At 47.5% G+C, this 18298-nt stretch overlaps 6 protein-coding genes across 6 annotated transcripts; 2 read left to right on the forward strand and 4 right to left on the reverse strand.

Moving 5' to 3' along the window:
• Positions 1-88: 88 nt before the first annotated feature.
• L228DRAFT_248203 (NicO-domain-containing protein) lies at positions 89-2768 on the reverse strand. The gene is made up of 6 exons (XM_018332801.1): positions 2402-2768; positions 2126-2136; positions 1952-2024; positions 1751-1836; positions 1374-1649; positions 89-1196 (listed from the first exon to the last, which is right to left on the reverse strand). The coding sequence occupies exons 1-6, from the start codon at positions 2573-2575 to the stop codon at positions 257-259; spliced, it is 1560 nt and encodes a 519-aa protein (XP_018187047.1). The 5' UTR covers positions 2576-2768; the 3' UTR covers positions 89-256.
• Positions 2769-3154: 386 nt separating this feature from the next.
• On the reverse strand, positions 3155-7550 carry L228DRAFT_154452 (hypothetical protein). The gene is made up of 10 exons (XM_018329321.1): positions 7457-7550; positions 7149-7209; positions 7028-7093; positions 6897-6955; positions 6795-6813; positions 6657-6722; positions 6502-6604; positions 6420-6436; positions 4789-6365; positions 3155-4710 (listed from the first exon to the last, which is right to left on the reverse strand). The coding sequence occupies exons 2-10, from the start codon at positions 7149-7151 to the stop codon at positions 3624-3626; spliced, it is 2997 nt and encodes a 998-aa protein (XP_018187048.1). The 5' UTR covers positions 7152-7209; positions 7457-7550; the 3' UTR covers positions 3155-3623.
• Positions 7551-9319: 1769 nt separating this feature from the next.
• L228DRAFT_221433 (glycosyltransferase family 57 protein) lies at positions 9320-11452 on the reverse strand. Its single transcript, XM_018330272.1, has 7 exons — positions 11266-11452; positions 11119-11197; positions 10872-11065; positions 10327-10820; positions 10132-10271; positions 9758-10068; positions 9320-9704 (listed from the first exon to the last, which is right to left on the reverse strand). Exons 1-7 carry the CDS (start codon positions 11340-11342, stop codon positions 9494-9496), a joined length of 1506 nt encoding a protein of 501 aa, XP_018187049.1. The 5' UTR covers positions 11343-11452; the 3' UTR covers positions 9320-9493.
• A 129-nt stretch (positions 11453-11581) lies between these two features.
• On the forward strand, positions 11582-13661 carry L228DRAFT_248208 (putative lectin family integral membrane protein). Its single transcript, XM_018332802.1, has 7 exons — positions 11582-12014; positions 12089-12155; positions 12221-12291; positions 12348-12528; positions 12588-12782; positions 12835-13336; positions 13401-13661. The coding sequence occupies exons 1-7, from the start codon at positions 11905-11907 to the stop codon at positions 13526-13528; spliced, it is 1254 nt and encodes a 417-aa protein (XP_018187050.1). The 5' UTR covers positions 11582-11904; the 3' UTR covers positions 13529-13661.
• On the reverse strand, positions 13542-15130 carry L228DRAFT_248209 (GDSL lipase/acylhydrolase family protein). Its single transcript, XM_018332803.1, has 6 exons — positions 15063-15130; positions 14829-14925; positions 14634-14673; positions 14491-14569; positions 13973-14372; positions 13542-13883 (listed from the first exon to the last, which is right to left on the reverse strand). The coding sequence occupies exons 1-6, from the start codon at positions 15063-15065 to the stop codon at positions 13750-13752; spliced, it is 753 nt and encodes a 250-aa protein (XP_018187051.1). The 5' UTR covers positions 15066-15130; the 3' UTR covers positions 13542-13749.
• A 611-nt stretch (positions 15131-15741) lies between these two features.
• On the forward strand, positions 15742-17984 carry L228DRAFT_261664 (hypothetical protein; the record flags this gene model as incomplete). The annotated part of the gene is made up of 5 exons (XM_018334350.1): positions 15742-15766; positions 16075-16101; positions 16152-16451; positions 16555-16935; positions 17057-17984. 5 exons carry the CDS (start codon positions 15742-15744, stop codon positions 17947-17949), a joined length of 1626 nt encoding a protein of 541 aa, XP_018187052.1. The 3' UTR covers positions 17950-17984.
• Positions 17985-18298: the final 314 nt, after the last annotated feature.

Below are 18298 nucleotides of genomic sequence, written 5' to 3' on the forward strand. Positions count from 1 at the left end.
TCTACGAGTCTAAAAGTCCAAAAGTCACTTTGTATGAGTATAGAGAGTAGACAGGGAAACAATTATGAATATATATGAATAAAATATACCGCTCCGTGCTTGCCATTCAGTGATGTCATTGAAAGTTAGATGTAATGTATAGTTTATTGTATCGACAGCCACTCCTATCACTATATGTCCGATATGTAACATCCCTTCTTCTAACACAAGTTGTTTGTATGTCTTTTTACACACACCTTTTATTAACACGACGCCTTTATCTCGCAGAAGATGATGACGACGGCGTAATTGCAGTTGCATTTGCATGTGCATGTGCAGATGTACCTGGCCCTGTCTCTTCCTCCGGCGATTCCTCGATTGATCGCACAGTTACATTTGTCTTTGTAGTTTTGCCGTCTTTGCTCGTATCCTGCTGCGTCATAGTCTTATCCCGCGGCGTGGCTGCTGCGATAGGTCCATGCAGACTCTGGTCCTGAGCTACATCCGAGGCCATTTCGCGCTCAATTTCTAGTTCCAGTCCCCGCTCCTGGTCACGCTCCCGGTCAAGTCCCGCCAACGACGCCGTCTCAGCATCCAAGTATCCAGCTTCCGACAGGTGATCATGCGGTCCAACCACACCGTCTTCGGCTGAGCACCCAGCTGTTCCAACCTCGGCCTCGTCGGCGGCGGCATGATAATGATCATGAGGCAGATGAAGAGGATGAGGGGGATGGGACATACGACGCCGATCTACGCGCCGCCGCCAGGGACCATACAAAACGACGCTGAGGGCGCCAAAGAAGATAAACGACCCGCATATCGCGCCGCCGATAATGTCAAAATGGTCGCCCGCGGCGGCGACGCCGTCCCAGAAAGTGCCCGAGGGCTCGGCGACGTTCTGCACGAGCGAGAGCAGCTGGATGACGCCAATGACGAGCGCAACGCAGACGGTGATGGCAGTCAGCACGATGGAGTAGTACAGGATGGCAATGTGGTCGCGCGCGAGCGAGGTCGAGGTGTACAGTGTCATCATCAGCGCGCCGTCGGTCGTGTCGAGCAGACACATCCCCGCCGTGAACAGAATGGGGAATAGCAGGATCAGCCAGACGCTGGTCCCCTTGGCGGCTTGGATGGAGGCGATGCCCAGTAGGGCGATCTCGGAGGAGGTGTCGAAGCCGAGACCGAAGAGGACGCCGAGGGGGTACATTTTCCATGGACTAAGAATGTACCACTGTGTTAGTTAACCACCGACGGTTGTAGGCCAGGCTAGATGGAGAATATAGGGGCGTATCGAAGTCCGAGAGAGGAGCGAGGGAAAGGATGTGGGGAGGAGGGGAGGAGGGGAGAAGGGAGAAGGATACATGGGAAGGGAAAGGGAGGAGAAGAGGACCAACCTGTCAATGAGTTTAAACATCTTTTTAAAAAGATGAAACAGACACCCGGCGCCCTGGATCTTGAACCCCTCTTCTTCGCCGGGGTGAGAGGCAATTAATTTCCGCAGCTGCTGGACGAGTTTATACAGAATGTAGATATTCATGATGCCGAGCAGGATGAGGAAGCCGGCGGAGACAGCGGTGCCAATGATCCCCCCGACGCGGCTGTATTTGTCAAATTTCTCACTAATCGCTGCGGCTGTAGCTGCTACGACAATTGATGTGATGATGACGATTCTAGACGTTTTATAGATCTGAGTATCAGCAGGAGGCTATCCCGAATGTGAGGAGGAGGAGGAGGAGGGGGACGTTATTCACCACATGAGGCTGTAACTTACGTTGAGTGCCCGAGGGAGAAGAATGTGCCTACTGTAGCAGGTCGTTTACCAGATGCAATAAGACGCCGAGTCATTAGGTCAATGGCCTAGGTACATCTTGTCAATGAATGTTGCTTCTTGAATCCTTGGATCCTTGGATCCCTGTGGGTTGGACTCTTGGAGTCACTGTGTGAGGTTGAAGACGTAGGGCCATTGACGTACGGAAATATGATCAGCGTCCAATGCATGGCGGAGACCTAATGTGTATGACAACACAGCTGTAGAAACGAGTGCCCTATTGCCGGTCAGATAACATGTTCTTTTCTGAAGAAATCTCCAGACCGTCTAGGTAGTCTAGCCTGAGTCCCTGACAGAAATTCTTTGAGGAGAACATACGTATGAAAATGCTATCAACGTGTCAGGAATAGTTGGTCCAAGTATATGCATGCAACCAAAGCATAAGAAAATAAAAACAATCAAAGAATTATGAGCACAAGTAATAGACATAGTAATGCAATTTCTCCCCAGTGGCCAAACGCATAATTCTGCGGTGCAAAATATGACAGAATTGGACATGAAAAAACAATAATAAAAGAACAAAATAAAATAGATATGAGAAAAAAAAAAAAAAAACACAAATAAATAAAAGACCAAGAAAAAAAAAGAACTTACAAGGACAATACCAACTGCTACCCAAACAAGAGCGTTTACCAAAATCAAGGTGAGAATGATAGCCACGGCGGGAAACGGGAGTTTCCGCAGGACAGGGACCCGGCCATGATACGAGACTGCACGATCCTTGAGTGTTTTGGGGGCGTCAATCAGGGATATTGCTGAATCGGCCATGGCTGTTCCCAGAGCTCCCGGAGCTCCGAGGCCGATACGAACAGAGCTTGAATACGAATCAGGTCTGGGAGGGGTATCCCAGCGTCAGCGATTGTGTGTTTTTATTACACAGTGAGGTAGATGGAAGCCGTCAGCTCAGACGTGGTGCCTCATTGAGAAAAAGGAGTCAGAAGTCCCTTTAGAATCAAATTGTAAGAATCAATGCTAAATTGGAGATAGAAAGAAATATTCAGAGAGAGTCTAATAAATTCTTTTATTTGCATATTTTCCACGGCGGGGTATGAGTAACAGAGCTTACCTTAGATATTGTATACGGCCCCTCCTCAAAGGCGGGGCATTGTTGTGGTCGGAGGTGAGCGATAGAGTATTCTGTACCTGAAATCGCAATGCAATCGCTACCATGTAATAGGTAATAGGTACGCTTATGATCTAGCCGCTTGGCAAGCTTGCATGTTCACCGGTGCTGATAAGAAAACGCAAACATTTTTCTGAAGAGCCAGAACCGATTACCAGACTCGGTTCTATTGGTCAGATTGACGCCGCGCTAACATGCACATGTATCACCAGTTCGATAATTTACTCTCGAGGACCTTGATGGTATTGTAATAATGTCTCTATTGTGGCTCGAGATCCCAACCATTATTTAAATTGTGGAAAGATCCCCTTTGCAATATTATAATTAAAAAAAAGGAAGGGAAATGCCCAAGCTCCTGAGAGTAATGCAAGTTACCCTTCAAACTCCTCGCAAGACCATGAGATCAGATGGAAAAGAAGTAAAATCCCCTCAACAATCAGAGAGCAACAAATTTGCCTGAAAACTTTGCTTGCAAGATGAAATCCGCAACGTAGAATAGAAAAGCTCTTCGCTGGGGCTGTCAATTCCAACAAACGGATGTCGCGCCAAGTGAAAGTGCAAAGCAATGCCATGCCATAGGGAAAGAAAGATGGAAAAAGAAAGAAAGGAGAAAAAGAAAAGGAAAGAAAAGCACCTGAGAACAAAAGGCGCAAAGGCGTCTCTGTGGGATGCGATCCGGAGAACAATATCGACCTAAGATGCGTTACGCGCTCCTTGTCTGCCAAGAGGTTTGCCTTGTTTGTTGGTGGCTTTGATCTCCTTGGTCCCATCCGATCTTCTGGCTTTCTTGGCTGGTCTTGGCTGCTCCGAATGCAAGTGGCCCAGTTCCTCCAGCGCCATTGAGTTTTGCCACTCCAAGCACCGATGACCGGTCGTGTCAACGTACGTCTTGGTACGAGTCGACACTCGGGCCGTGGGCTCTTCTGCGCCAGCCATTTGTTCCTCGGCAGCCGCGAGATACTCCTTGCGCTTCTTCATGCATTCCGTCATCTTGTCGCGCAGCGCTTGGAGCTCCTTGCGCAACTTCAATTCACGGTGACCGCGAGGATCGAGCCAGCCAATCAGCATGTCCAACGAATCAGGCTCATCGTAGTAACCCCATTGGTCGGCCTGGAACACGTTTGTATGGCCCTCTTCGAGCCTCTTCCTTTCAGCGACCGTCATCTGGAACGTCTTGCGATACTGCTTGCTATCCTCTTCTGGGAGATCGATGAAACCTTCGCGTTCAACCGTGTCTGGCCCTTGCACCCAGATACATCCATTCGCATAGCCGGCGTCAGAGGTTGAGCTCTCTGGAAGGCCGCCATAAGGCATACCGTTCCTCTCCAGCCAGTAATATCGATTCCAGAATCGATCTCTTCCCAAGATCTTTGTCCGGAAACAGTCGGCTTCCCGAAGATCCATTTCTATTGTCCCAAGCGCCTTCTCACACTCCTTAATCTTATCCTTCTTTTTCTCAATGTCTTTCAAAAGCTTCTTGGCTTGAGCTGATAATTTTGGAAGCTTTGCAGCCGCCTCGGCCTTCTCCTTCTTCTCCTTTTCCTCCTCTCGCTTGCGCTTCCTCTGGGCGGCACGGTCGTCTGCTCTGCGAAGAGACCGGACTGCCTGAGAATCTCCTTCGTCAGACTGATGCTGCTGGTCCTCTTCGGCAAGTTCCTCGTCATCGGCATCGGTCATCTTGACATCTTCCTTCTCCTCAGTGTGCGCTTCTACTGCGGGTGGGGTCGATTCTGGTATTAGTTGCTGTCGGACTTCGTCGAGCACACGTAATTCCTCCGCTCTGTATTGACAAGAATTCGAAATTAGCAGCTTGGCTTGATGATTTGCACGCATGGTACAAAAACTGTGCATGACTTACGCTTCCTTCCTAGTACGCTGCCAATTGACTCTGTCCTTGCGGAACATAGTCATAGCTTCGCTGCATTCCTCCATGTAACCCCTCACGCTCTTGGTTTCGACGATGAGTAAGCAAAGTATCTGTATGATCTGGATGCGCAGGTTGATGTCAAGATAAGCATACTGCAATCGTGCAGTCTCTTGGCTCGCGTCCTCGTCGAGAGGAGCGAGGTTCGAAAGTAGTTCTTCGCAGAGTTTTTGCCGCCGTTCGTCAAGGGATAATTGGTGCAGTAAACCGACAATGATAATCTCCCAGCCTCCGTTGCGAAAATCTCTCGCTTGCAGCCTTTCTATCCATCCATAATTTCCTAGCATTTCCTCGGCTCTATGCGCTATCTTTTCCACACTAGGACTTCGCTTCACCTCTTCTTCAATCACGGCAGCTTTGGCGTAGCTACTACGAGTCCGTCTGCGTGGAGGTTCCTCCTCAGGCTCTGGTGTTGGCGTTGCGCTACTTTCGTTGTCCGACTCTTCATCTTCGCTGTCCTCCTCCACCTCTGGGATATTGACGAGGACGTTGCCTTCTTCATCGACACATTCCTTGAGGAGAGCACAGTGCAGCTCCACGAAGAGTTCGCATTGCACTTCGTCGGAGTGAAAGCGAAGAGCTTCGATATAATCATCAAACGTAAACGAGTCGATCGGGAAGATTTCACAAAAAACATTGATAGTATCCCAAGTCTCGAGCAGCGGGCCGACTGATCTCATGTGGATATCCTTGTGAGCTCCGTGAAATTTCTTTCCTGTACTGGGTGTGTCGTGAGACAGATATTTGAGAGCTGGCCGGTGGGTGCCATCTCGGAGTGGGATAATCTCGAGATCCTCGATCGGATATTTGATTGGAGGTGGAGGCGCGGGTTTCGGCGAGCTTTTTACTAGCATCTGCTCCGGAGGTGCAAAGTTACTGGGCTGACTTGGCGATGTCGCGGTTGTACTGGGCTGTCCGCCGGGAGAAAAGCTTGGGTGCCCGTTGAGCGCTTTTCGATATTCCAGAAACTGCTCGTGCTTGTTTCTAGCAATTTGTTCCAACGTGAGCTTGCCCTTTGATCCGCTCGGTGCTGGTTTTAGCTCGGGAAGTTTAGCAGCAGCTGCCAGAAAGTTGAGCAGCGCGGCCTCTTGTTCGCTTTTCCGCCCCGAGGAGGAGGGGCCGGCCTTTTTCTCCGCGCCTTTGATGTTCTGAAGTAGATGTGCTGGAATATTGGTATCGATGCGATAATCCTTGGCAAACCTTTCCTTTACTAGCCACGGGGCTCCAGTCCAGGCTTCTCGTACCACCGTCTTTTTGATAAAGGACCGAAGCATGTGCTTTGTGAAGGCCTTGCGATCTCGGACGATGTGCTCATCATCGACAAGAGCCTCTTCGTGAGGTCGGTTGAGTAACTTTACAAAATATCTCGAAAAGGCTTTTCGTTCTATCATGCCATCAGGCCTCGTCAGTTCTGGGAATTTTGCCTTTTCTCGGACCACGCCATTGAGACGTTCTCCCGAGTCTAATATAACAGTGACATTTTCGCCAGGATAAAAGTCTTGTTTAAAGTCCTAAAGATTGTCAGAAAGCTGAGCTCCAAAGCTGGAATGTTCAAAGTGACCCACATCATATATCTTGTCAACTGCAGACGTAAGAGATGCATATATTAGCAACATCTGCGATGAACTTGAAGAAGCCCAAGCTTACCAAGGGAGTCAATGCGAGATACAGTTGAGAACTGAACCCTGCGGAGGATCGGTTCCTTCAAAGCCTCTGGGAAAGACTTATCGACATCTTTGGACCCCTCCATCTACAGCAAGTCAGCTCATCGATTGAGAAATTTCGACAAGGGAAGAAATTACTTCGCTTTTCAAAGCCTCAAAGAAAGTTAAACCTGAGTGGCCCGTGATGGTACAAATGAATCGTTTCTTTTGGCAAAGTGAAGGCATAAAGTTAGTCGGAAACATTCATGAACGTGGCCCACATCGGCTGGGACAAACCTGCTTGTAAAAGTCCATACTGGTCCAGTCAGTATTGATTGACAAAAAAAAGCACATTCACAGTTGGATGTCCATCATTGATGCCAGAGGGCTTTTACTTACCGATGGAGATAATCTCCATAATTTGTAAAGATTTCTCCAGTCTGTCCGATTACCCAGACCTAAGCAGTGAATTAGTACGGAATGCCCAATTACCCAAAATACTGTGAATGAGACAAGGCATGAACACTTACATCGGCATTGTCATCCTTGATCTGGGGGCGGGAAAGATACTGAACGGGTTTTCGTTTGAACAAAACCTAGTAGAGTTAGATAGCGGTCAGAAGCTAAGATCTCTCAAGACTTGTGATTCACCATGGTGGATAATTTCAAATGGCCATAGGTCGAAGCTTGGCGTAAGACCGCGTGGCTAGTTCTGCTCACAAGGTTTCATCAGATGTGGGTCTGGCTGGCCATAGCCGTGGCAAGCTGAAGCAGCAATGAAAATGAAATAAACATATAAATCAAGGCGAAAACGATGAATGAAACAAAACAAGACATGCATGAATGCAAGTTTTAACAAGGAATCAAAATTCAGACAGTCATGGTGGCGACCTGGCGGAGAAACACGCCGGTCATAGACAAGCGTGTCACGCCTTTTGAACGCGGGGGTGAAAACTCACCTCTCGATCGATCACACCGCGTCGCTCGCTGATAGCCAAAGAAATTCAGATGAGGCCTTATCAACGATTAAAGCTGTGATCGGGGAGGCTGTTTAATGATGGAATATGCCCGCAGTGTCGTGGCAGGACATATGTAGGTAAATGGCGGCAAGGACGGAGTCAATGTGAAGAAAGATTGAAGATGAGGAAGAGGTGGAAAACGGAGAAGGGAGCCTCATTCGTTTCTTTAATGGATTAAGTGATAGGACTACCCTGTATGGTCAAGGGCACGGGTACGGGTAATTGGGGTGTGTACATGGGGTACCTGTTGGCGACGTATTAGCGCGGGCCTCTGCGAAGAGATTTGAGCGGCACTCAGATAATTCCTTGTGCCTTTTTTTGGGGGGGCGCTGTCTGGCTGTTTAGGGCCCTCCCAGAGGAGGGAGGGAAAAAAGGGCCCCCCGACGGAGCCAAACGGCGTCTTTTGCTCGAGGGGCGTCCACGACCAAAAAGGCACCCCCGGTTAAAGGAGTGACGGGGGAAGGCGTGTTAGCCCGGTCTCTCTGAACCGAAGCGGTAAAGGGCCATGCCATCTGCGCGATTCGCTTACTCGTTTGATCCATGGCCGCCTCTCGCTAAATCTCGAGTAAACCTCCTCATCCACCTGTTGTCCATCGTCATTTGGCACCCTCCACGGCCACACCCATCAGGCTTCTTCGTTTTGGCCCCCTCGAGATCTACCAGCCACGCAGCTTTCAGTGCCATTCAAGTACTCAAAATACTCCGCCGTAAAATGCGAACAAGATGAGTATAAATGCTGTCAGTTTTAGTGCAAGGATAATGGTGTAGCTGTCCCTGAAAAATGGGGTAGCTTGCAGGGGTCCTTTAATGACGCTCTTCAATCGAGGTGGATGCAATCCTGTAAACCACCAGCGCGCAGATCACCACTCCCTTCAAGTCGCAACCGCATTTAAATGAGCCCTAGATTGTGAATATTTATGATATAAATTGTGGATTCGTTTTAGTGTCTTCTAAATACACATTATACACCCTCGGGTTGGTCCATCCATCGTCGCCATATAGAGCGCGACATTGAGGCACACGATCTAAATCACAAGAATGAGCCAAAGTTACCATAAAAACACTTGCTACAATACTTTTAGTATCATCTATTTCAGTTTTGAACTCCAGACTCCATTGATCGCCTCTTGACGTCCTTACATCTCGCGCATCAATATGCTATCTCCTCGTTGGTTGATTTGATGCACAAAGAAAGGGGATTGTTAGGGATCCAAAAAATGCTCTTATTCGAGCCCGTGACCAAATATGAGATTGATCAGCTTATTTGTTGTCTGCGAGAGATGTAAATTAATTGTACTGAGAAAAGCCTGGTGCTCCGCACAGCGGCGGGAGCAATGCATGATAAGGTTTGTTTACATGGCGGGGGAGTAGATGTCCACACAATTAAGCAAGTAATGTTTCTTTCCTTCAACTTGAATGCGCATGAGATTGCATATCAATCCAGCTCAGCAAGGGAGGTCTACATCTCATCAGATATTCATTGTCCTACCAAAGACTGAACCGAGTCCAAGAGAACAAGCCACAAACATCTTGAAGGGCCGAGGAGAAGTTGTCGTGGGTCTTGGCTCCAAATAAAGTTTAGGCTGTTCTTCTGCGCGTGTACCCTTTCGCGTTGCGGTACTTTGTGTTCTCTACCCTGTTGCACCAAAATAAGAGGTACCGCCTACCTCTCGCGAAACAAACGGTGGGCACAATCTGGTCGACACGGCATCGCCTCGCGTGGGGCCCAGAGAAGGGAAATTGGAGCTAAACCATTTCCGGGTCTCTCTACGTCTGTCCACTTTGTCTGCAGAACACCTTCTCCCCCTGACAACGCGCTTTTTTCATCCATTCTCCTGCCGCCGATCCGCTCACAGTGCGCCGACGACGAGCAGCGTATGCGATAGGATACAACTAGTTTTTTTGGAATATTAATCAGACTTCTTCGTGGATAAATTCTTCTATTGGAGTTGGTATCACTGTTCCACGCATGAAATTCTATGATGTGAAGTAAACGACAAGGAACCCAATCCAGCTCCCAACCACTCCGATTGCCGCATATGAACTTGTAAACATCAGTGGAATAAACTCATAGCGCTTGCCAAAGACCAGTTCATGGACCATGGAGCAATAGACAATAAGTGGGATCGCTACCGTGATATAAAGGAGCGAAAATCTGTCGAGCAGGAAGACCCTCGGCCGAGATGATCTACTCTAGTCAGCCAGGGTCACTAATCTCAAGGGTGCATGAGATGAACTTACACCGGCGCGAGCCGATCAAAGGCAAAAAGAAATGTTACGAGCCAAAATACAGTATAGACGGTCTTGATTGGAAATTCCGCCGCCGTGAACAGGAGTGGAAACAGAGACACGTGCCCGGCCACGGCTAGCGGACGGAACGCGCCTAGATATCGTCGATCTCGAAGAGCCAGGAGACTAAAAGGGATAATCACCAGAAGAATAGCCTTCTCGTGCACGTGCCAGCCAAACAAGAATGACGCATAGCCGCAGAGAGTAACAGCTCCCACAAATGTCTCCCAGTTCGGCTGGAAAAACAACTTGAGTAGGCAGATCTAGGCAGGAGTTAGCATCAAATCGGTGCTAAGATTTTGAAGACTGCAGGCGCTCAATCTCACCGTCTGAAATGCGAGGGTAAGCAGAAAGGTAATCTTCGGCGGTATGTTCGGCAGCACTGCAAATGATGTATCGCCTACAAGGCCTCTAGTGACGCTGTGGACCGCGGTCTCATCAACATGAAGACCTAGCCGCGGCGCAACTGAAACAGTATTGTCAGATTCCCTGTACTCAGTTCTATGCAGCCTAGTACTTACCATGAATGAGCACACGATCGGCGAATGAGTACATAGCCCATACATTTGGGGCCCAATAAGCGTGGCATAGCCCACGGGCAAACGGGAAGAGCCTGCTCAAAAGCTGGTCTACCTGGCCCCAGTAAACGAAAGGACCAAATGCGGTGGCAAAGATAGCTGAGATTCCTGTTCCCAGCTTCACGCAATTGCCAAATCGGGGCCGGAAGATGGATCTCGGGCTCAAACAATACTGGCGGAGAAGGTACACGAAATACGCCGGAGCCAGGTAAAGATAAATGTGCTTTAGACACAAGAGTGCCGCAAAAAGCAGGCCGCTCAGGAGAAGCGTCGACTGTCGTCGGGCCAAGACAATGGAGAGAATAAGGATACCATAGAGAAAGCCATTGTACTGGAAATGGATATGATCTATAATCAGTAGGCCTGGGGAGAGCAAAATGGACAATGCAGCCACGTGTGCTGTTTGTTTTGCAATCAAAGGTGAAGTTCGAACGTAACTGAAGAGCGGATGAGATTAAATTCGCGAAAACGTTAGGGTGGGATCATACAGATGGAGGGCGTAAACCAGAATAAGCTCAGTAGCAATCACCGTTGCTCTCTGGAAGTAAATGGTTTGCCAACTGTCGTACTCGAGCTGGCTCACCTCCAAGAGATTCGGATGAAAATAAGCGGCAAATTGAGAGAGCACCCATTCAAAGTAGGCGAAGAAAGGGGGGTAATCCAGCGTCCATTCGGACGTTTTCTAATGACTGTCAATTCCACAACTGAAGTCACGGGAACTGCTCTTGAATGTACCTCGAAATACCATTCTTTGACTGGAAGAGAATGCGCAATTGCAAGCCAATTCCTATGTACCTCGAAATCGGTGGATTTGCTGTTCAGCAAAAGTCAGCAACTTATGATCTTGTATGCTTTGATAATTCACATCCACGTGTCTCATACTACGCTGGAAAGAGAAGGAGTTTCAAGGCCGTGGCGACGATAGCGCATTGAGAAATTGAGGGATAGAATTCAGCCATGGTTCCATCCACACGATCGTGTCTTAGATCCTGGTCTTCATTGGAACATGTGCTCAAGTAAATCCTCTGCAAAGTATTGTCCCCAGATCATCGAGCTGCCTGTCGAGATGACAACCAAGAGACTAACAAATTATTGGGGTTGAAGTTAACCAGGAAACTGCCTATTCTAGAACAAGTCGGCCTAGCGAGCTCAGGGGACCAACATCCCCACAGGGGCACAATGAGGCGACGGCGGAGCTACCAGTTTGGCCAGTTTGCACTTTGTTTATGGTCATGTCTGACGGCTCAATTCACCACGCTGTTCGCTTTTCGGACGTGACAATCCGGCACAGTGTTGAATTATCCTCGACTGCGGTATCGGTAGCAAGGGAATTACGATATTGCATCATTGCTGCCGTACTGGGTTGGACCACAGCGTCTATTGTGAGGAGTATCCTTAACTTCCGCCGCCGACCGAGCTGAAACACGGTGTTTTGCCCGACTTTATCGAACTCCCGTCTTGATAGTAGATGCCAAAACTCATCTTCGATTCCAAAGAGCGCCTAACACCTCTACCGTGAAGATGCAGACCTCGCCACGCTCTTTGCGATCCCTCCTGTGGTTGACTCTTGCGTCCTCTGTCGCCCGGGCTCAATACCTTGTTGAGGGACTAAGTTTTGGATATGGCCCGAGGTATGTCAATTGTCGATAAGCTTTCGTTCATAGTCTGCATATAGTCCAACTGATGATGAATCGTACTGCCTTAGCATATCTCGCGATCAACGAACGATAGAGGGCTGGCAAATTTCAGGAGACGGTGATCCGCCTCAAATTGTAAGTTGTCATTCTCTTGATCCAAGATCCAAGCTTGCGTTGCAATACTAATGATATTCCAACAGCTCTCAGACCGTATCGTCTTAACTCCACCCTACCCTGGCAATCGCCGCGGTGCGCTTTGGGCAGTCAACAAGTTCGTATATTCCGATACCTGCTGAGCTCGACGCATACTGACGCAAGCTGTTCAAGGGAGCCCCATACTGAGTGGACGGTCGACTTCGAATTTCGAGCCACTGGCCCAGACCGCGGAAATGGAAATCTTCAACTTTGGTATACCCAGGAAGGTTTGTCGGAAATTGGCACGTCAAGCATCTACACTGTGGGTAAATTTGATGGCTTGGCATTGGTGTTGGACCCGTATGGGGGAAAGGTACAATGGATTATCTGCGGCGCCATAACTATAGCAGCAATGCTGACTTACTCTCACAGGGAGGAAGTATCCGCGGGTTTTTGAACGATGGAAGCACAGAATACAAGAACCACCATAGCGTCGACTCGCTGGCATTTGGCCACTGCGATTATCCTTATCGGAACCTAGGACGACCATCACACATTCAGGTCAAGCAGACGTCGGAATTTTTCCAGGTGGAAGTTGACAATAAGCTGTGCTTCAAATCAGATAAGGTCTGTCCCTACAGGATCACAGAGCACTACCGGATGGCTCACAGTTACTTAGGTCCGACTCCCTGCAAACTACCGCTTCGGCCTTTCTGCAGCCTCGGCAGAGAATCCAGATTCCATTGAAGTCAACAAGTTCCTCGTCACGACCACCTCCCCAACAACGCGCAGTGCAGATGCGCCCAGCAAAGAGGAAGCTGCTACTCTTTTCCGCGACGAAGGCGATCAAGCTGCTTCCTCGATTTCGACCGACTTGCAGTTCGCCGACCTCCACAACCGTCTACAGCTCATTAACCACCAGATGACCAGGCTGTACAAGGAAGTCGCGTACATATCTTCCAAGGCGGAAGAGCGTCATCTTGAGCTAAACAGCAAGAGCGTCCCTTATGAGCAGTTAAACACGATGGACAGAAGATTACAGGCGATCGAGAATGTTGTTCTAAGAATACAAAAAGATGTTGAAGGCAAGGATTACAAGGAGCACCTAACCAAGTTGCAGGATGCTCTGAGAGATACTCATAGCAGTATAGTGGAAAGCTTACCGCAGACTTTGAGCCACAGTAAGTTCCACTAGATACACATTTGAACACGCATGTTGGGTGCCGAACTAACCCTGCTTCGTAGTTGTGACGTCCTCGGCTCCTCGGATGGGTCTACTCATCTTCATTGTCGTCGTTTTCCAATTGCTGCTGGCAGCTTCTTATGTCATCTATAAGCGCAGGCGCGCCAACGCTCCGAAGAAATATCTGTGATTAGATCGCAACACGGGACCCATCAGTGGAGCACGCCCGCTTAATGCAAGTCTCAATGTCGCAAAAAAACTTTTGTATATATATCATGTACGAAAACCATATGATGTCAATGTTCATTTCAGCAGCAATAGAGTAATCTAAAGCGAAATCTAAATCCATCTATCGATGTTTCTGCTTTGATCGAGAAATTATATTCCAAGATCTTCACAGGAAATAGGGTATTAGCGAGTTAATTCCTCCCAATGAGGGAAGACAAATGGAAGGTTTTCCGGTAATTGATCTGGCCAATTCTTCGCAATCACTTTCATGAGTTCATCAAAGAGGATCTTATAAGCCGGAGGATTAAAGTGAAGCCCTTACCACCACGAGTCAGCGTTTAATCGTCAGACCTCAACGGGGAGGATTCTTGCAGTCGATGTCGTCGTCCAAGAAGGAATCACTTACCATCATGGAATAGCTCTGCCAGCAACGTATTTTGCCCCAACTTCTTCGATCCAGGTAAGACTTCCTGCTCAGGCTGCCACCCAGCTCTTTCCATGAACGCAGTCCAGAGATCGAGTACGGTAAGCTGAAGCTCTTTACCAACATCCTTGGCAGCGTCTGCATACGACTTTGTATGCTCTGCAGTGCGAAGCACGTCTGTGATTCCCTTGGCCAAGTCTGTGCGTGTCAAGCCGTACTCATCGACTGGCGGAGGCGTGATGAGAATGATGCGCGGGTTGTGCTCTTTGATGAGAGGATGGGCAATAATGGCCTTAAGATTCTTCTTATACTCTTCTATTGGAACGTGTTGGCGTGTAGGGCCACCAGCAAGGCAAGCATCATTGGCACCCAAAAAGACAGTCTGTACGAAGAATTGTTTAATGTCAGTAGTCAATGGAATATAATAGCGTACCAATTGCTCCGTAGATTATCCCTGGAGGATGATACTAACGCAGGAGGAGTGTTGTTCACTACCGTACCAGAAAACGAATTTTGCCTTGAGATGGATTGGGAACAATTTTGTCTAGAGTTTTCAGTGCATGGGCAGAGTTGTATCCACTGTACGTCTTAGTATAAAATTGATATGATAGCCTGGAACAAATAATGCTGGTATCTCTAGTACCTGAATCCCCGGTTCAAGACGTCAAGACGTCGAATGTATGCTGGATACAAGCTGTGTCAGCCGGATAATTCTGTTGCACCTTAAGATCATTTATTGTAAAGCGGGGGTATGCAATGGGGCAGGTATAAGACGTGGATCGAGTAAAACATTGCACTGGATGGAATTTAATAAAAAGAAAAGGTCCCCGATACATACCATCTTGAAGCGCTGGCCCAAATCCAAAACCCTTTGCTTGGCTAAAAGACTGCTGTGTCAACGAATCTCCGAAAAGAAAGAAGATGTCGTAGGGAAACTGTGTTTGATGTCAGCGTCACTTTACTCGGTATATCCATCACCGGTTATAGTATGTTTGTGCTGCACCGTACGGTAGATAGGATTTTCCCGGACTAAAACAGTTTTATATCAGACAAGTAAAGGTTTTGGACTTACCATGGTCTTAAATTTTTGTATTCCACAGCTTGATATCTTCTGCGAAATTTCTATTATGGTTTGGAGATGACGTACTCCGTCGGTGTTGATTCGGACTTGGGTCCGCTTACCTCCTCGCTCACAACTCCGCTTATTATACTGGGCTTCGCCAGGGAGGACCCTCCCCGTAAGGTCAATTCCTTGAGCACAAGATGATACATGTCAAACTTTCATTTAACAATGTGAAAACATTTTGTTTCAATCTGGAGCATGTTGGAAATACTTATTGGAAAAGTTTATGGGACTCAACGTTAATGAGCAATAAATATAGTGGGCAAATTAATTACAAAACAAATAAAAATTTCAAAAATAAAATTGAATTTAAATTAATTCATAGAGAATGTCATTGATTTTTATTTCAATGAATAGTCCCTCTAAACCCATGAATATATTAATGACATCCTGGAATTAAACCTCCAAATCCCGGTAATATCAATCTTATTTGTACTGCTCCCATGTCTCGAGCTCTCGTACCTCCTGTGCACTTTGATCATTAGTCAGCACATCTTCAACAAGCGTACTTGACACTCTTGATAGAAAACTTCACCATCAATCCTCTGTAAAGTATATATACCAAGTATCAGCCTTCCGACATATGGATCTAATTGACATTTGAATCGTCCAGTGATGGCATGCAACAATGGAGTGCACCTGTGCTCACTATTGTGTGTATTTATGCATATTTCTACTGTAGACAGCTGACACAGACAATTCGAGTCGTCCGATTTGAAATGATATTAGCCCTACTCATATAGTTGCCACTTTTCCCTCTAAAATATCTTACTTGATCTTGCTCTCTGCTCTCCAAGTGATCAAGCAGCGCAATATAAGCATTTCTCTTCCTGTACCGCCTATTTCTTGCTGAATTTCTACTCATCCGAGATGAGACGATTTCAAGAGCTATATAAATATGTCAATCCACTCCGGAGAGTGCAAAAGCCTTTTTCCTCTACTACTAACCCACCAAACCAAGTATCGATCACTGTCCAGGGTGTGTTTTGTACGTCCATTGCTATTGGGAAATCATCAACTAATGTACTCATCCTTTAGCCCATCATGAAGAATCAAACGACCTTTTCCGCTACACATCCAGCCGTTGGCTGTACGATGAGCCACGGCAACTGGCAGAAAGATATGTGAAGTTCGACGTGGATGCGCTGAAACGGATTGCTAGTGATGCACTTGGCTCTCCTTGTAAAGAACTCACCAAATTCCGCGAAGGATACTCCAACAAGGTGTTCCTGCTACGCATGCAGAATGGAGAAGAGGTCCTTGCAAAGATACCGCACCCTATCGCTGGCCCTGCAGAGTACATCGTGGCTAGTGAGACTGCTACTTTGGATTTCGTACGTGTGTCGACTATTCATCTTACAATCATACTTTCATATCAAGATTCAAGCTAATTCATGAAACCTGAGCAAATTAAAGCTTCGCAATATTTTGGAAATCCCAGTTCCTCGAGTGTTTAAATCGAGTACGGGCCATCAAGTGGCCTCATCTCCCAATCCAGTCGGGGCGGAATATATGCTCATGGAAAAAGTCAAGGGCCGTCAATTGGCCGATGTATGGCCAGAAATGCCAGAGTACGAGCGCTTTCACCTCGTCGAGAATATTGTTGAAATACAGAAGAAATTGATGGCAGCAAAATTATCAAAATATGGGAGCATATACTACCGTGACGCTCATCCCACTGGGATGCTTACCGATAATTGTAGTACTTTATCTATTCCTGACGCAACTACAAAGAACACCTCCAGATTCATCATTGGCCCTGTCGCTGCCAACTGTTTCTGGGAGAACGGAAAGCGAGATCTGGATATCGACCGTGGTCCATGTAGGTTATTTCCGTTCTCTTATCTGAACCTTATTCAATTCCTTCAATCAATGGTTCAATGATTCAATGAACAACTGTGATCAAATAATCTAACTGACATATTTTCTTCATATACTTGTAGGGAATACTGCAGAGGAGTATTTTGCCGCCGTTGCAAAGCGCGAGATTACATGGATTAAGCAAATCGGACGTCACCAACCTCAAAGTCCTACATTACTCACCGAAACATCGCTATGTTCTCCAGACATACATGTGCAACTGCTTGAGCTCTATCTCACACTGCTACCCTACATTCTTCCGCCTGTAGAGGAGGTTACCAGCGCAGTCCTGTGGCATGAAGAACTCTATTTTGATCATATATTTGTCGACGAGACGGACCGTACCAAAATAACTGGAATTATTGATTGGCAGGGAATATATGCCGCGCCTCTCTTCATGCAAGCCGGATTTCCCGCAATAGCATACTCTACCGAGCCGTATGAGTGGGGTACGATCATGCCGCAACTGCCCGACGATTACGAGACTCTGTCCGAAGCCGACAAGGAAACGGCAAAGGACAGACTCCGCGTCCAAAGACTCAAGAAATTCTATGAGATGGCGTGCCTACAGCTTGGAAATCCTCTTGCGTACAAGGCTATGCGTTCCAGGTTTCTATGTAGTGTTGACCCGAGCATCTTAATCTTGCATTTGGCCGGGCGGATCTGGCAGGATGGACCGGTTCCGTTTCAGGAATTGCTGCTCCAGATATACGAGAAATGGGATGGCATTTGTCTGAGCAGAGGCTTGGATGTCGCCTGCCCAGTCACATTCACAGAAGAGGGCATCAGTGAAGCTAGAAAAGTCGCAGATAAATGGGGAGATGCTAGAGTCGACTTTCAGAGCTTGCGCGACCTGGTTTTGGGCGCAGATGGCGGGGTCTCTCATGAGGACTATGATGAAGCCATGGCCCAGTTCAATTTGTACAGAGAGACTCTGGAGGAGCGACGAGAACAATTGTTTTATCTAGATGGTTGAGCAGCAGCAAAATTAAAATTTTAACAATACGCAAGAAGTATATCGAATACTGCAAGTTATCCCAAAGCTTTTAAATATTTTGGCCTTTGGCGGAGGTTTGGTTGAATTTAGATGCGAGCAACACAACGACTTTGGAGATGACTAAGCGACTGCCCCAAAATGAAGGCCGAATGATCCGCCCGTTATCAAAGAGGTTTAAGGCCAAACCCCCGACATCCCGGTGCCTGTAACTTATTTTTTTCCTTTTTGGGTGGTAGTAAAGCCCGGTTACCACGGGTCCCTAATCGCAACAGCCAAACGTTTTACGCGCATACTGCGGTAACGGTTACTGTGCGACATGAGTCCCTGA

Source organism: Xylona heveae (genome assembly GCF_001619985.1).
Source record: "Xylona heveae TC161 unplaced genomic scaffold L228scaffold_7, whole genome shotgun sequence".
Taxonomy (NCBI): Eukaryota; Fungi; Ascomycota; class Xylonomycetes; order Xylonales; family Xylonaceae; genus Xylona; species Xylona heveae.

What these genes read in the sequence shown, in the direction of transcription:
- L228DRAFT_248203 (XM_018332801.1), bottom strand. Translation starts at nt 2,575, where the DNA reads ATGGCCGATTCAGCAATATCCCTGATTGACGCCCCCAAAACACTCAAG. An exon ending in TTCTCCCTCGGGCACTCAAC is followed by an intron (nt 1,650 to 1,750) that starts GTAAGTTACAGC and finishes TAAAACGTCTAG; the next exon opens with AATCGTCATCATCACATCAA. An exon ending in ATGTTTAAACTCATTGACAG is followed by an intron (nt 1,197 to 1,373) that starts GTTGGTCCTCTT and finishes GTACATTCTTAG; the next exon opens with TCCATGGAAAATGTACCCCC.
- L228DRAFT_154452 (XM_018329321.1), bottom strand. An exon ending in TCAAGGATGACAATGCCGAT is followed by an intron (nt 6,956 to 7,027) that starts GTAAGTGTTCAT and finishes TTCACTGCTTAG; the next exon opens with GTCTGGGTAATCGGACAGAC. An exon ending in CAGCGTACTAGGAAGGAAGC is followed by an intron (nt 4,711 to 4,788) that starts GTAAGTCATGCA and finishes TTGTCAATACAG; the next exon opens with AGCGGAGGAATTACGTGTGC.
- L228DRAFT_221433 (XM_018330272.1), bottom strand. Translation starts at nt 11,342, where the DNA reads ATGGCTGAATTCTATCCCTCAATTTCTCAATGCGCTATCGTCGCCACG. An exon ending in TCAAAGAATGGTATTTCGAG is followed by an intron (nt 11,066 to 11,118) that starts GTACATTCAAGA and finishes GACAGTCATTAG; the next exon opens with AAAACGTCCGAATGGACGCT. An exon ending in CGATCGTGTGCTCATTCATG is followed by an intron (nt 10,272 to 10,326) that starts GTAAGTACTAGG and finishes ATACTGTTTCAG; the next exon opens with TTGCGCCGCGGCTAGGTCTT.
- L228DRAFT_248208 (XM_018332802.1), top strand. Translation starts at nt 11,905, where the DNA reads ATGCAGACCTCGCCACGCTCTTTGCGATCCCTCCTGTGGTTGACTCTT. An exon ending in GCGCTTTGGGCAGTCAACAA is followed by an intron (nt 12,292 to 12,347) that starts GTTCGTATATTC and finishes AAGCTGTTCAAG; the next exon opens with GGAGCCCCATACTGAGTGGA. An exon ending in ACCGCAGACTTTGAGCCACA is followed by an intron (nt 13,337 to 13,400) that starts GTAAGTTCCACT and finishes CCTGCTTCGTAG; the next exon opens with TTGTGACGTCCTCGGCTCCT.
- L228DRAFT_248209 (XM_018332803.1), bottom strand. An exon ending in AAGGCAAAATTCGTTTTCTG is followed by an intron (nt 14,373 to 14,490) that starts GTACGGTAGTGA and finishes TTCTTCGTACAG; the next exon opens with ACTGTCTTTTTGGGTGCCAA. An exon ending in GGCAGAGCTATTCCATGATG is followed by an intron (nt 13,884 to 13,972) that starts GTAAGTGATTCC and finishes CGTGGTGGTAAG; the next exon opens with GGCTTCACTTTAATCCTCCG.